This window comes from Argiope bruennichi, chromosome 5, assembly GCF_947563725.1.
Source record: "Argiope bruennichi chromosome 5, qqArgBrue1.1, whole genome shotgun sequence".
Classification (NCBI taxonomy): Eukaryota; Metazoa; Arthropoda; class Arachnida; order Araneae; family Araneidae; genus Argiope; species Argiope bruennichi.
The window spans coordinates 15105696-15123735 of NC_079155.1; the positions used below are offsets into that span (position 1 = coordinate 15105696).

General features: G+C 28.8%; 1 protein-coding gene across 2 annotated transcripts in view; it reads right to left on the minus strand.

Annotated features, from left to right (window-relative positions):
- Positions 1-18040, minus strand: part of LOC129968172 (trithorax group protein osa-like) — a 128837-nt gene that overhangs the window by 67656 nt on the left and 43141 nt on the right. The window contains exon 1 of one of the 2 annotated variants that reach the window (XM_056082010.1): positions 15312-15533. The exons of the other annotated variant lie outside the window; for it this stretch is intronic. Within the exon in view, the coding sequence (XP_055937985.1) occupies positions 15312-15355 (44 nt within the window). The 5' untranslated portion in view covers positions 15356-15533. Of the gene's footprint in view, positions 1-15311; positions 15534-18040 lie in introns of those variants that run through there. 2 annotated transcript variants of the gene reach the window in all.

Below are 18040 nucleotides of genomic sequence, written 5' to 3' on the forward strand. Positions count from 1 at the left end.
AAAAAAGAAAGATATAAAAAATTTATTGGATATATTGTATTATAAATATGGTATCCATTATTAATTTACAAAGCAATAATTATTCCCCTATTCAACAGAATTGACGTTCTTACTTGAATACTACTAATTTCATTGAACAGCTAGTATAACCCTGAAGATTTCTTCACCTGTTTTCTCCTGTTCTAAATTTAATTGCAGTGCAGTCAAGACGCATCGCTTGCTTACTAACAATGAAAATCTACCTGAAAAACAATCGGAAAAAGAAACGAATCAAAATCGTCGGGAAGCCTTTCTATTTGAGATGGTGGCATGTCAGTGATCTGTTACCGAAATAAACTGACGTGAAGGAACTCATTATCGAGAATCAAACCACATTAACCCTGAAGCCTTTTCGAAGCATCTAAAAGCGAGTTGATGACAATTTTGCAATGAGGTTTTAGCCTAGTTTTAATTGTTAATTTATAGTGAGAGAGAACAAAATAATTTAAAATACTGGGAGGAGTTAGAGATTACATAATACCCTTCTTTGTGGAATGAAAATAGGTACTGTTTTGGTAAGCTCAATAATTTAAAGGAAGAAGTTATAGATTAAATTTTGTCTTGTTTTTAATTTCTACAAAAAAATTTACACTTTGAGGAATTGGTAGTAAATTAGTTTATCTCTTTGAGGAACACGATTTTAAAGAAAATAAAAACCTTGTTGTTCATAATTTTTTTTTATTGTAAAAAAAACTTTAAAAAAAAACTACTATTTCGATTACTAAACATAAACCATTACTCAAATGCTATTCAAAATAAGAAAAAAAAATAATAATATTTCAGTAAGTGCTTTTTTATAAGATGGAACATATATAATTCCACCACGTCTCAGTTCCAATATTAGCATAAAACATCAAAAAACAAGTTTTTTTTTTATTAAAAGAATTTATTCACTCAAAATAAAAAACATATCGTTATGAACGACAAAAAAAATCACAGCAGCATACTCAACTTACTGATGCGTTTTGATATGTAAAATTTTTTCCGTTTATTTACGCATCTACCGTTGGTGCAGAACATTGCCAACTAAATAAAAAAACTTTAAATCTGTATCACTATGAGTAATTTTAACTTTTCAAGTTAAAATATATCCTATCTTGCATAAAAAGCTAAGCAAAAAGATGGGACAGTTTTTAACCCATCTAGCTCCGGAGAATTAAGGAAAGAATTCGTAAAAAAAATGTGACAAATAGCAGACTTTTGAATATCCAAATGATACATCAAAGAACTGTAAGATAACAATAGGAAAGGTTCAGATCAATTAAAATCACAAGATATTTATAACGCAAATTTTATTGGTATTTTAAAATTATAGTTTGATCTAGCTTTTCAAGTATAATTTAAAGGCAGATAAGTCAAAAAATTATTGGAAAACTTTTGAAATGAGAAATTCAACAAATATATAGCACATCGATAGAATTGAATTTACTACCACTTTTTTAGACTATAACTTTAAACATAAGAATTTCAACAGATAAGATTTCTTATAGAAAAAACTGGCGAGAAACAAGATATATCGGTTGATGTGCGAAATCTTGTAATAAATCATTGGAAAAATGAAAAAGTTCGTTGTATAGGACATATCTTGAAATTGAGTAAGTCTACCGTTTGTAACATTATTCATAGGTTCAAGAAAACAAATAGTACTGAAAAAAGCAAAGATCAGGGCGTACAAGGACATTTAATGAATGTGAAGAGAGGTGGATTGTGAAACAAGTTTGCTTTAATCTAAAAACTAGTGCAGTAAATTTTACATTGCAGATTCAATTTAAGTTCAGAAAATCTTTAAATTCTTAAACTGTTAGAAATGTTTTTTTAAAACATAAATATCATGGCAGAGTGCCTCAAAGGAAACCCTACATCAGCAAAGCAAATCGACAAACTACGTTGGCGTTTGCTAAAATGTATGTAAAGCAGCCAAAAGAATTTCAGAAAAATGTAATTTTTGTTGATGAAAGCAAATATAACATTTTCGGATCGGATGGCAAGCAAAAAGTTTGGTGGAAAGCAAATGCAGCAATGCATGTCAAAAATGTACGGCCTCCTATCAGACATAGAGGTGACAATCAAATAGTCTGGGGATGTATGGTAAGCACTGGTGTCGGGAACTTTCATTTTATTGATAATAAAATGAATAAATATGTCTACCTTGACATTCTCAAGACATTTTAAATTGTCCCAAGATAATGACCCGAAAGCTGCGGCTGATCGGATGATATTAGCAAGTTATGGGTCCTCTACCACTGTCCTAGTGCTATTAAGACTCCTGCACAAAGTCCAGACTTTAATCCCATTGAGCATGCATGGGATTATTTGCAGCAAAAACTGTTTAAATATCAAATTTCTAACAAGCAGGATTTAAGGAAACAATTGGTAAAGAGTGGGCCGAAATCGATGGATCATTTTGTAAAAAAATTGTCCAATCTATGCCAAATAAAGATGAGAGGTCATAATACGCAAGGGAGGCCCAACAAGATATTAAGTTCACATTGTTTTTTAAATTTTATTGGGAAGAATTCCAATACTTTTTTGAGCACGTTTTTTTTACTTGATTTCTTTTATTTTCAATTATAACCATAATTACATTAATATGAGAGTTATGTTTGACTTATTATGATTAGTATATAACAAAATAAAATTTTGGTTTCAATTGTACAATTAAGTAAAATATTATTTTAAAAATCTGTGAACTTATAGTGTGTCCCAATACTTTTTTGAATACTATCTACTGTACTGTAGATGACGATGAAAATACTGTAGATGACGATTTTATTCAAAATTATTCTCCATCCAGGGGAAAAATTTCGCGAAATTTCATTTTTATGGATTGGAATATTTAACAAGAAAACAATAAAATAAAAAGAAAAAATATTTCAAAACAATCTTTTCATTGGGAATATACCAGTTTGGAATTTAAAGTTAGATTAATTATTTTCCTAACCAAAAATCATCATTTTTTAAACATAGAAACTTGTGTTATAACTTTATTGCTATTTAAAATATAAAACAGATCAATAAAATTGCAGATAAAAGTGACTTATTTTCACATTGCTAAATTATAAAAAAAGGAGAAATTTCATTTTGAATGAATAATTATTCTTATTTGTCACAAATGTATCAAAATTAGGAAAAAAAATTATGTTCATTTTTTCACATTCAATATTGCATTTATCGAGGAAGATTGATATGTTTACATCTAGATTTTTTTTACACTCATGTTGTTTAAAAAATAAAAACGATTTCGTGCTTAGCTCCATATTTTTTTATCCATATTCCATATTTTCGGTCCACTTCCATACTTTTCAACAATTAAACGAATCATTCATTAATGACATATAAAAAGAATGTTGACTCGCAGGATCCAGTACATTTCATTTAAACCATTTCATCTCATCAATGTTCCAATTTTTATCGCAAATAGGGAAATTCTTAATAGGAATACGAGTGAATGAACTTTTTGAATACCAGACTATCAGATCCAAATAAATTAAGACTAGATCTAATATATACGTTATTGATAGATTATTAAAATTAATCATTATAAAATCTCGCATCTACCAAAAATACCACTCTACATCTACAACGTTATACACCAATACACGTCTACACATCTAAATACCTCACACCTACATTGAAATATAAAATAAAGCAGAAGGACTTTTATTCACTGCAATAATTATATATTAAAATATTTCGCTATTCTTTCATTCTTTTATTTCAAGCATTTTTTTAATCTTTGTATTTTATAATTAATTCAGAAGAACATTTTTTTAATTTTGCTTTTGTATCTTTAAATAAATTTTGTTGCAGTATAACACCGAAGACGAGAAAAAAATTCATTAAAATAATATTTTTTTCAAAAAAAAAAGTTTTTTTTTAATCTTTTGCAGCCATTTACTGCTTACTGTTCGCAAATATTTTCTTCGCGCTGTTGTAAATGCCGTCAGATTTAGTTTAGTTCAGGCTTTAAAACTCTTGCTTTGAAGCAATACAAGAGTTATTTTATGGTGAATATAATAAATTTGAACCATATTTAAATGAGGAAAAATAGCATTAAAAAAAGCGACAATTATTTTCTTTAAATTTTTTCGCATACTCTTTAATAAAAGTTGTTATTCCCACCCCCACATAAATTTGTGAATATTGGTCAAGGCCGTAAACTCCACGAAAATCGAAAAATCAGATTTTTATTTTCAAAGCTTTAAACATGAGTTGTTTTTTTTACTTCGTACTATGTTAAAGAAAACTGAATCTGCATTTTAGACCGACTGAAAGCAAAATTCAAAACTGAACCTCAATTTTAGTAACAAGCTGACATATCACATTTCACTTACTTAAATTATCGCATTTTTTTTTTTAGTTAATTACATTTGCACGCATGTGAAAATATAGACCTACAAGCGATCAGTTTTTCGACGGATTTGATTCAAACCCTGATAAAAATCTACACTTTAGATTCTAAGTATGTGTATCAAGTTTTATGCATCTAGTTCTTCGTGTTTTTCAATTTTTGTGATTGTTAGTATAGGAAGACCGACTTCCTGTGAAGGGATTTCATTGAAATTTTGATGAAAATCTACAAATTTACGAAGGAGTGGTACAATAATTTACTCGTCAATAAAAAGGTTATTTTTAAAATTGGACAGATATATAAAATAAGAGATTCCATACGAAACTCTTATAATTCATGTATATTTTACGTTTCATTTTACACACGTAACCATTTTTCTATTTCTAAATCTTATTGCACCCATAACTTTCGTTTTTTCCCTTCGTTTCAAGGAATTATGCGTGTTTAGTCGCAAATGCTTGTTTAGTCCAATATTCTGCAAATATTTTAAGAAGCGGCTTCCTGTCTTTTGAACTCATAATTCGTTGTTTCAAAAAGTATTTCAGAATGAACGCAATATTAGTGCATTTACGAGCTTTCAACTCTGCGAGAGTCTTACTGATTTATCTCAGCAAAATCCGTACAGAAGAGTTGCCGACAGTCTAAGAGTTTTCAGAAGTCTTAAAAGGCAGGAACAGTGGCAGGGAAATACTCCTCCTCTTAGTATTTGTTCTATAATTAGTCGCACGGATAGAAACATCGTGGGTGTGGCGAATCCCCAGTGCCAGCTGACACTGCCAGTTGTTCTCTCTGACCTTGATAGACTCATCAAATTCTCATCATCCTCGGCGTATTTGAAGGATGAAATGAAGATATTAATGGAACAGAAACATTGAAAAGATCTTTCGAATCCATTCTTTTCCGAACAAAAGTTTTAGATAGTAAAACTATTTCTTTACATGTAAAATGCTATTGCATGTAGCAGAGAAATGGCTTTTATTGCAAATTGTCGAATGGCAGTAGTGAAATGTAAACAAGAACTTTTCAGACTGCTTCTCGAAACTAAACTAAACATTTTCACAGCTGCATTTAATTCAATGCTACGCTAATGGATGGAAATGCAAAATATTATTAGGCATTTCTAATAATATTATTGCAAAATATTATTAGAAATGCCATGGTTAGGGCTCACCAAAAACTATTAATAAATATAAAATTAATAAATAGACATCGAATTTTAATCAAGCGCAAAAACAGGCTTTGGGATGCTATGAATTACTTAGATATATAAGTTTATTATTTCAAATTATTATTTCACAATAATCATTCTTATATTATCTATAAGTATAAAAAAGTATTTTTTTTAAATTATATCAGTTTCATATTTTATACTGTTTTTTCTATTTTTAATTATTTTATAATGTGATGCACAGTTTGTAACAATGTATTTCTTATGTTATGACGAAATTTAAACTCAACCAAAGAAACAATCAAATGCGTAGTTTTGCCAATGTTAAAACTAAGATTTAAAAAAAAAATGCTTTCTTTGGACATTATTTCCGAATTAGAATTTCCACTCCCGCTTTTATTTCGTTATATACACACTTTTTACTTTGGCGCGTAATAATTCGTTTTGGTTTATTCAGTTATATTCATATTTTCCGTTCATCAAATAAGGTAAAATTTAATAAAAAATATGTATTCCACATTGATATTTAACAGCTTAAAAAGTTATTAATCTGAACACTAAAGGCGGCTAGTTTCATTAATTACGAATGAATATAGAACAATTTGCAAATATCGCCTTGTTTCTTCTGGATAATCCGGCAAATTTTGTTTTAAGGTTACCCATTTGGATGATTGCAGCAAAAACAAAATCACTTTTGTATCCGTATTATCGAAATTCTTTGAAATGCCTTCATTTTAAGGAAAGTAAACACATAGGCAATTGTAACTTCGTTATACGCCATATAAAATTCGTAATATTTCGGAAATTTGATGTAGTTAGGTTGTTTTTAGCTTCAGAAATTGTGCTTCTAGGAATTAAATCTTAAACCCTTTATATATGAATTTGCTTAACTTCTTAATTAGATGACATTCCATTTCGGTCAATTATTATTATAAGGCATTTCAGAAAATAATACGCTTGTAAGTAATTTTTGCATTTTAAATAACTCAATACTTTTACTTAATTGCAGAAAAAAATTTTTAAATTTGCGAGAAAAAAATTCGATATGCGAGTTAGACTCGTCCTTGTATAGGAAGGGGTTAATATTACTTCTTTTCAAAAGTTAAAAACCGTGGCTTTTAACCGCAGATTAAGGAATTTTGCAGATCTAGGCAGCGTATATTATGATGCGTCTCTTTTCATAATCTGGTTAATTTAATTTCACATTTAAATACATTTTTAACATCCTAATGTATTTTATATTGTCAGCCATTTTATTTTATTAATTTTATAAACATGTATTTGTTTTTAATTATCTATTATGACTCTAGATAGCTCAATTTTCACATCATATATAAACAAAATAATATTAATTAAGCAGATTTTTGGTGTTAAAAATATAAATAAACATAATGTATCAATATAAATATTTGTATAAATTTTTGTATATAAATTAAAATAATAAATACTTGATATAATAAAAGTATATAAATATTTGAATAACAAAGTAGATATAATGAAACGCATAAGGACCCGAGCAATTGTATTTGACAATTTTTTTTAATATTATCCTAATAATTTGTAATTTATATAACTAATATTTTTTAAAAAAACTTAGTTGGCAATTAGGAAAATGAAATTGTTTAAATGATCTGCTGCAACCTAGACTGAAAGGAGACTGCTTCTTAGTTTGAAATATGCCGATGTTGGCACCGCAGGAAAAGAAAGCAAAGCGAGTACTTTTGTGAACTGAACTGAAACCTTTTGCTGTTGTTCCAAGAAGGCTTAGAAAACTGTACAAGAAATAAGTAATACTTTAGAATGCAGCATCCTAGTGGACCAAAAAAATGTAAAAAAAGACAAAATATTAAAATTGAATTTATCAACATTAAATCTAAAATTATATTTATCAAGATTTATTTAATCAATTCCTCAATTTCTTTAAAACTCACTACTGTTTTAAGTTGTGCACAAATTTTATAAATAGTATGTAGTTGATAAAATAAATCACAAGTTCTTCACTGTATGTTAAAATTTAAAAATCTATCTATTCTTATAATTTTCATTATGAGAAATGAAATTATACCGAAATTGTTTATTTTTAACATTTCGTGACCCGTTTTAATTTCGCACAATGTATAACTTGTTATGACAATGTTGAGGGGAATTTCACACAAAAGATAGTTTTGTGTGTCTTTGAACCTTCTTTGATATTTCTTTAAGTAGGATGTTTGAAGAAATTTTATGTAACGACTTCTTTCATTTTTGCAAGAATTCTTTCTCTGATATGAAATAAAATTATACAAAACTTTCCTCCTACAGAACTAACCGGCCGTCAAAGGAGGCTAATAAATAATAAATATAAATGTAACAAATTTGTTCGAAAGGGACAATTGTTTAATTGTTAACCACTATATGCATTCAAAACCTTATATGTTGACTATCAGTACCTAGACAACAGAATGATAGATTGAAGAGTTGCATCGCCGGAGAAAACAGCAGCAAGTTATTAATATAGGGCACAAAATACAAGACGAAATATGAATACTAGTCATGGGCATTTGCTTATTTATTGCATATTCGTTGTTGTAGAAATATGTTCTGTTGGCGATATCCCTTCGAAATTTTAAACTGATCAATGCTTTTCCCCTCTCATTCTTTAACAAGTAAAATTCTATCTGAAATTTGTAGTGATAACGACTAAAAATTTCTGAATGCCCAAGCTCACATACGTGAGCATGGTAGCTCAAAAACGAAACAGATGCATAGAAATAGCCGTCTTTCTTCTGTATCAAACACCTCCAAAAATCCAAAAGAAAAAAGATCTTGTTTAGAGATTGATTAACCCGGATTTTATAACAGCATCAAGTTTAATATTTATATAAAAAATATTTAACGCATTTTTTGTACGTCACTGGATTAGATTGAAATACTTTTTTTAGAACAAAATCCTGAAATAGAATGTGTTGCACTACAATTACCATTAAAATTTAATCAGAGGTAATAGATACTATAATTAAATGATAAAAAACAGAAGTCCAGAAGTTGAAAGGGAAGTAAAGCTGACAGTAAAATGTAATTATATTTCATAAGCATCTAATGACATTGAACATATTCTAGTTCAACATATTCTAGCACAGTTTGAAGTATTCAAGTCATTGAAGAAACTTTTGGGGCAAGTTCAATTTCAATCGTCAAGAAACTTATCGTCTCTGAAAGGTTTGATCCAAAAAGCAACTTTTCATAAGCATTTTCTACATTTTTTTTTCTCCGAAGAATTTTGATGTTTAGAAACTCTGACTCTCTTGCATTGGGGGATAACAGTTTTTGCTGCAAAAAAGGCGAATTTATTTAATTCAGTTGTAATAATAATAACTCATAAACAGCGCCATGAACTTTAAATTATAAGAAAATATTAGGAAGAGGCGCTCCACTCAGTTAGAAGTCAAAGTAAAAATTATTTGAAGTGAAATGTTTTAAAACCAGTGGGAATCGTCTCCCTGAAACTTTCTCCCATATTCTCTAATAAGCGTGTCTTGTCAAGGAACGCCTTACGTGGCAATGACGTACAATAGTTACGAAATATTTTTTGCCGCCAATTTAGCATTTTTACTGATCTACAGTGTTATCCTTGGTGAGTTATTTGGCGATTAATCCCTTGGAGGATTTAATATTATCCAAAAATCGAATTTGTGTTTTAGACACGTTTTTCACAGCCGACTGAAACAAAGATTCGACATAAAACTGTAACTGTAATCACATAGCAAATTTGATATATTTAGCTCAAGGCACTTTTGAATTATCTTTGTCGCAGGTAGACAGACAGACGGATATTTTCCAAAAAATGTGTTTTTCGAATTCAGAGAAAGCTAAAACATGGAAATTTATCAAATTCTCGAGTTGGAATTTTTTGACGATTACTGTACTTTTTTCTATACTACGTATACATGAAAGTAAAAACCAAAGTAAAAGGAACAACAACAATCTCTACAGATTGGAGGCTGGTCACAAAAAGAAAATATTGTCAGAGTGTGTGATGAATGTTGATGAATGCGTAGTCGGGTTAAAGTTTCTCCACGGTGCCTATTTAGTAGAGAAGACTAGTTAGACAACGCCAGCTTAATAGAATGGAGCTTGTTGTTTGTATGCAAGTCTTATTACCTGCCGTAAACATCACGGCTGTTCTGCATAATAAAGTTGTTGAGACAAAAATACTTAAAAATAGGGGGGATGGTGGAGAAATAAAAAAACTAGCACTCTAAAGTTGAGTATTACAAACCAAAGATTTCTGTTTTCTTAAGATTCAAGAGTATTTCATATATAATCTGATTTTATGATATACACAGGACTGTTGCTAATTCGTCTGTTCAGCTGCTTTAGAATCGTTTCCGTGGTTTTAAACAAAGCAAAATTTCACTAGAGAATAGCATCAATACGCTCGGTGATATATCTATACTTATATAAAGCTCAATGTGTGTGTGTGCGTGCGTGTGCGTGCGCATGTGTTGGCGTTCTACAGGCCAGACCGTTTGACCTACAGCTATCAAATTTGGTACATGTATATCTTGGAAGTCGCGAATGTGCACCTGGGGCCCCTATTTTTGAATTTTTAATTAGAATTTTAATTATTAATTAAAAACTAACTTTCTCGCCAAAAAAATCTTTATTTTCCTCACCGCCAAATGAGTAAGGCTTCAGTTTTTTCCCCCCACACTAATGAGGCTAGGCTTAAGATTTTTCGGCCGATTATTTCAAACGATTCTGTTTATTTTCTTAATGTTCGATGCATTTAAAATTAAACATTGTTAATGAATCGAACTTTCAGATTCATTCTGAAGTACTTTTGAATTAAAATAAAACAGAATAAAGGAAATTAAAAATGTCTAATCTGCACAGCGTTATCCCAACTGGAGTAGAAAAATTCATGCACTTGCGTTATCGTAACTGGCGTTGAAAATTCACGCATGCGCATTGAGTTCTTATTGTTGACAATTATTATCAACGAATGCGGACCTGATTTAAATTATTTTTAGGTTAGTTGTATGCTTTTGTAATTAAATTATATTTATGTTAGTTATATATTTTTTGTATATGCTTATAGTTTTAAGTATATTGTTTTTTAAGTAGTTTTTTTAAAACCTGTTTTCGACCGATTATTTTAAACGATTCATTTTATTTTCTAAGTGTTTGATGCATTTAAAATGAAACATTGTTAATAAATCGATCTGTTCGCGATGAATCTGAGAAAATTTTGTTGATAATTTCTTGAGATATTACATAAATTAGGAAAGATATTCTTTAGTGCTCATAAAGTTTAAGCGCTCAGTAACTCTGTTTTCAGTAATCATATTATAAAAAATGCTTTGTTTCAGTAAAAAATATTATTATATTAATTGCAGATTAATCCTTTCCACTTTAATTTAAAGCATAAATTCTGCGGGAGCTAACAGAAAATGAGAGAGATACATATTACGTTATGACTGAAGGCTTTTATAATATTATGAGTGAATTATATGACTATCAAAATTTGAAGTTTTAAAATATTTTAATGAAGAAGCTATTAAAGTAGGAATTGCATAAAATATTTAATTATTGAAATTTTAACGAGCATTAAGATTGGCGAACCGGCTGGTCGTCAAAGGCGGCTAGTATATATATAAAAGGAGAATTGCTCTTCAGTATGTGAATTGATACCAATATCATATGCAATTTTCGAAAAATGATCGGGTTTTTTTTTGTTACTGAAGCAAAATTGTAAAGTTCGTGACAGCAAGACGGCGCACTATGTCAGATCTGACTTTAAAAAAAATCTATTTCACTCTATATCTGTAAAAAGTCTTTTGAAAAAACAATCAGGCCACCCATTGCCTGATCTTACCTCATTCGACTTCCAGATATTGTGATTGCTTTAAAGACTCGTGTCTAAAGATAGATATTAAATTTTCTTTGATTTGACTGAGATTATTACGCTTCATATTTGTTCAATTTCTGTAAGACACTTTACGCATTCCATTCCAAATTCTGTCCATTCTAGAGGGCTCATTTTGAAATGCGCAAAGGAATGCGCATTTCATGCGTGTTAAAAAATAATGTAAGATTCTTTGAGCATGCATAATGCTATTTTTCTTCATTCGTCACTGAAAAACAACTTTATTTTGTCTGCTGCATCACATGAAATTCTCTTCTTGTTTGTTTGGGACCAAGGATTTATTTTTAGAGCTTCAGAATTTGCGAAACACAACTTTAACAACAATGAAATACATTTTTAATTTATTATCAAAAAAGTAGGCAAATTTCATCTCTTAACAAAAAAATTTTCAATTATTATTATTTTTTTTTCGAAAGATGCTTTAACTGTATCACATATTAGTGAAATTTTGCTTCGTTTGGCGATGCAGATCCGGCTCTCGAGTCTTTTGTATGGATGGATTTTGATTATATCATTTAAATTTACCTAATTATAATATATATTTAAAATAATATTAAAAAGTTTCTAAAATAAATATTATATTTTAATAAAATTAAATCCGATATTCAAGTGCCATTTAGGGCTGCTTTAGCAGAAAGAAAATTCTACAAATTCAAACTTGCTTCAAAAAGTACGATTTATATGTATTGATTAAAAACAAATAAGGTAATTAAAATCAAGTCCTCATAATACTATAATGCATTCATCTTTAATTAGAGAAGAGAAACCTAATTTTGTTAAATATGTTAAAATCCCAGCAGCGGATTCACCTAAAATTTAGTGCTGCCATCTAGTGAGGAAGAAATAAATTATTTTAAAGATGAGAGACTCGCATCCATCTCAAGACCCCGTCGAAATGGAAGGAATGCGGATAGAATTATTTGTAGAATTGAATTTAAACCGATAAAATTTAAAACAGATCTAAAAATATCGTTAAATATTAAAATGTTATAAATTTTCTGTTGTAGTATTTAGCTTTTTCATTATGGTTCTAATGGATATGCAAGGTTCAAATTTTGTAGAGTAAAAATGACTCATGAATATAATTCTCAAAAGTTTGTTATGTAATAAATATATAAAAAAGAGAATTTATAGTTCAATTATGTTTAAGGCAGATAGAATTTATAGTAATTTAAAGCAAATGCTAGAAGTGGAAGTTTCTTAGATTCTTTATAATAATTTTATGCTTTTTCCACATCTATGAAATAATTTTAAACGTCAGAATAATTTTATTTTTATTATTAATTTTTTAAAATTAAATTTTGTATAATAATTATCAATTAAACCATTTTTGAAGATTCCAACAATGGAAAAGAAAAGATTAATATATATCACATTGATGTCAGAATTTAACTAGCTATCTGAAAGGCAGTTTAATAATACTGTAATCATTTTAAATGCCATATTGCTATAAAAAAGCACAGTCACACAAAATTTTACCATTAGAGCATATAGTTATATGGCAGTTTTTATAAAATACTTTGCTAATTAATAATTTTAAGAAACACTTTGAAAAATGAAATAAATTTTTGTTATTTAATAAAACATTCAAATTTTGAAATTGACAATTTGACATTAAAATTTTGTTCGCAAAATTTAAGGAATACTGAAATTAGATAACATTTAAAAGAAAATTAATTGAGCAAATTTATAAGTAAATACATTCAATAAAAATAAATTATAAAAACAGTTGAGAATTTTATGTACTTCTAAAAGATATACTTTTTTGCGAGAATAACAATTGCCTTTCCACAGAAAAGGGGATAAGTAAAAAAAATAAAAATATTAACCACAAATAATGCTAATTTGGACGGTGGAGAACATTGTTTAGAAATTTTTTCCCCATTTGATTCTACGTGCCTTTCATTGCTGGCATTTATCCAAATAGAATGAAATGCATTTATTCCATTGTTGCAGTACTTCGTATAAATAACAGATTTTAGGGGAAACATGAAAATATATGATACACATTGAAAATTCAGCAACAGAACATGATGTTGCTTTTTTTTTTATTTACTTCATATTAGCTTTTATGAATTAAAAAAAAATGAAATCCTAAGACACGATTCCGCCTTGTGGAAAAGTTTTAAAATTTTTTGGAAATATGTTTATTCTTCCTTTAAATATATGAAAATAAAAAGGCGAAAGAAAAACATTATTAAAACAAGGGCATTAAATACAGTTATTTAATAAATCTTCAGAATTTTAAGAAATAAAACGATTTGCTTTTTATTATTATTTTAATTTAGAGCCAAATCCTCTGAGAGAACGCCAAAACATTAGAAAAAAAATTTGAAAATAAACTAGAAACATATTTAAAAAGATGAAATTTTTTAAAAATAGAAATAAATTGCAAATAATCTAAAAGCATTTTTCATGTTTAGTACTATTGCTACCGATAATTCATAGAATAGGGTTTCACCTCCAAAGTCAACATTAGCTAAAATTTTCTTATAGGTAAAGACAACTGGATTCAAAGCATCAAATTTTTACAAACGCCTTTAAACTCTGTCCTTAAATCATTTATAATACATTCTAATCTCTGTAAACATATCTAATTCACATTGTATTATTTATATGCTGCTACTAAAAAAAAAGTATCGATTTTCGCTATTTAATTTATAAAAGTTGTTACTCAAACTTATGAGAATAAATCAAATGGAGAAAACTCTTAAAACCTGTGATTAAACCCTCTGAACTAAAAATTTATCTAATCTCTTAGCTAATTCTACTAGGAATAATTATGGTTATGCTAAATTAATAAGAATTGAAAGGGCATTCGAGACACTTTCAAAAGAATGGTCTCATTAACTGCAGCTTTGGCATGAATAAATTTGAAAATCAAATATTCTGTAATTCAGTGAACGAATCATTATGAGAAATGGTTGATAAATTGCATTTTAAGGTAGCAGACTACGTTCGAAGCAATATTTTTGAAAAATTGTATTTTTTAAAAACTATTTATGGTTTTTAGATGTATTGTCAATTATAAACACTATATATACAAAAAAAAAAAAAAAAATATTTGGAAATATAATATATTTTGAGAAATAGGAAAATTTGTAGTAAATTTTAATGAAATTTAACCTAAACGGCTAATACTTTACACAAAATTGTAATGCAGCTATCCTATTTTTCTTTGTACACACGTTATAGAATATGATGATGAATGAAATGAACTAAAATCTAAGAAACATTTTGAGATGCAAAGAAATTATGGATAAAAATGTACGTATATATACATTTTACAACTTAATTTTTCTAAAAACACCTATAAATAAAAACGTATTTCACCAACAATAAAACTTTTGGTTCATTTCATTGCCCACAGTATTTAAAACACACGCTGAAATTTTTATGTAAATACCTCTATTAGTTTTTGAGATATGTTAACGGTAGAAAATTTTTATAAAAATTAAAGTTTAAGAAAATTGAAGTTAAAGAAATATTTTAGCTAAAAGATTGTTGAAAATTATCCTGGATGATAGATCAGACCTTCCTTTTCCTAGAAAATACTATTTTGGAAAGAGGAAAGCCTTAACTACAAGAAATAAAAATAAAAGAAGAATTCGCCAATGTAGTCGAAAACCAGTGTTTTTAACGTAAAAATGTAGCATTGAAATTCCGCCACGAAAAACACCGCACGAATTTAATTTAAACCTGTCCTGCGCAGCTAATTTTACTAACAATAGTTCCAGCAATTTAGGCCTAACTTGACAGTTGACAACCACCGCAATACACACTTGCAAAAGTCAACTCATTAAAATTTTAAAATAATAATAATAAAATGCATTCGAACCACTCACCGATCCGAATCCGGATGAAGAATGGTCACTTTAATGTGCATCATCTTCTCGTGGTCAGTGAGGAATGCTCCTCGGAACTGCTCATTCCACCTAATCGCGCTCCCTTGTTGTTCACCTTGCCCCTATTTTCGTTTGGTGAGGAAGGCTTACGAAACCTGGCATCGCGGGCAGGAATGCGGCAGGAAATCAACAAGTTCGCTCTTGGATCGCTTCCGATTTAACTTTCGCACCTGCGTATCAGTCCGTGGGAAAGGCCGATTTGCGAGGGGTTAAGGTGAGGGTTTGTCAGAACACACTTTATGATTGACAGAGTGACGTTGCAGCGCGTGGTTTTGTTTAGTCTGCGCCAAGGACGATGTTGTATTGCGTTTGAGATGCCGAACGGCTTCGGGTTTTGTAAGATACAAGAGAAGAAAAAAAAAAAAATGTTAGGTAGGTTATGAGGCACGCGTTTTGAATAATTTTATAGACGCTTCGCTTTGCAAAATTTTTATTTCATAATATAAACGAAGATAATTTCGTTTCTGCTATTAGTCCATAACAAGGAATTGAACATTAAATTTACAATATTACATACATAATGCAATTAACCCCTTCACGTACTAGGACGAACTTGACACGCCCATCCTATTACTGAATTTATAATTTTAAATTTGCAATTTAGTGAAAGTATAAAAGTCGTTTGAAATACTGAAGTATTTTTAAGTCATTTTTGTATTTTAAATTATTTGATAATCTAAAATACAAAAATCACTTAAAAAAACTTCAATATATCAAATGACTTTATATTATTATAAGAATTAAATTAATAGATGTCTCAGATAGGATGTATTGTCTAATTAGGAAATTAAGTAAATTCCTAAGTCAAAGGATTAAACTTGGTAAGTTTGAAATGCATTGCATACGAAGAAACCATAGTAAAAATTTGAATCATCCAAAAATTCTAACAAAGTAAAAAAAAAAAAAAAAAAAAAACTGTCAACAAGTAAAAGGCAAAAGGAAATGACACTTTTAATTCATTTAAAAGCTGTAAAGTTCTCTTAGGTTTAAGATCTTAAAAATAGATGTCCTTGTGATCATTGCAGACTTATGAAATGAACAAAAATCAAGTATAAGAATTTTACTATTTTGAATTAAAACAATCCATACTAAATTCGAAAGATAAATATTTTAAAATTAATGTTAGGAGGAAATTCGGGGGATAAGCAAAATATTCGGATTAAAAACGCTAAAATTAGACGATTACAATGTAAATAAATTTGTTACAAAATATTGTAAATAATAATAAAGTAATCAATCCTTGACGAAGAAGAGAATTACGTCATTAATATATTACGCACACAGTAAAATCATGTTCCATCGTGTTCTTTCTATGAAAAATAATGCATAGTTCAAATTAAAAATAGATTGCAATTATATATTTTTCATATATAAACCATGTATAAAAATATATAGTTAAAGCAAACTTAAATACTTAGAACTGAAAAAGAGAAAATGAAATCTATATTAATAGAAAAGCGTTATTACTACTTAGAAAAAAAGTACGACACAATTTACTTTTTTTATATACAATGGGATACGATGTATAATATATACATAAAATGTAAACATAATTTTGCAGATGCGTGGCTGAAAAAAAGAAACTTTTGAAATTTTAACTTCGATCTATTTCACCACGGTATTCGATTTATTTCACCATATTATGAACAGAAAAAAAAGCGATAAAAGATTACATCGCAATACAAGAGCAAAGCAGCCGAAATGTTTCCCTTCAGAGATTTTAATATGAGATTCTGATAGGGATTTAGGCAAATAAATCTTGGGTATCTTTGAATGCTATGTGTGAATGTCATGGATTTTTATCCTTTCTTTTCAGGTGTGGAAATAGGCAGTCTTAAGTGCGTTTCAGAATTAAATAAAAAAGTGGGAATTGAATCAATAAAGAGAAAACATTTTAGAACAAAGTTAATATGGGCTAATTTAAGATAAAAATTTAAAAATTAAGATTTGATTTAGATTAAAAAGTATCTTCTTACTTCATTTAGGCTTATTGCCATTGCAAAATTAGTTCCTTTGCCCCCCCTCCCAGCCCCCCCTTTTTTTGACAATTCGTGTGCTTTCATTGTCTGCTGAGTTTACAAGATCGTCCATTTCTCCACTCTTCATTCTTTGACTTATTATATACCTAAAAATCCACTGGCGCCATATGTTTTGACAATTTGTTTCTTTTTATTTTCAATAAAGCAACGCGACCTTTTCACTGTAAGCTAAAATAGATGAAGTTCTAGTGTTGAGGAAATTATAGGGAAGTAATTAAGATAACACGTATGTGAAACATCACTTTCTACAAATCCGCGCTTTTCCTGTTAATCTTGTATTAAAAAAAAAAAAAAAAAGAAAAAAACTGATTTTTTTTTTTGACTTTCAGTTTGCCGAAAGAAAAAAAATTATAAATAACTTACAGCCAAAAATGATTTTATCTAAACAACCACCATTATCAATTAGAATTTTTAAAAAAACAATGCTCCAGCAGAATAAAAAACTGCCTTAACAACTAATGATTTATTAATGTCAAAATTAATTTTTAACGATGTCTTTAGAAGTCTATCTAACAGAAACAAATCTTACGCCTTGAGGAAAAAAATATGAAATAATTGATTTAAAGCCTTCGCTTACGATGACGTAAGTGAAACGTGAATCGAATAATGGAAGTTTTAGTATTTTAATCT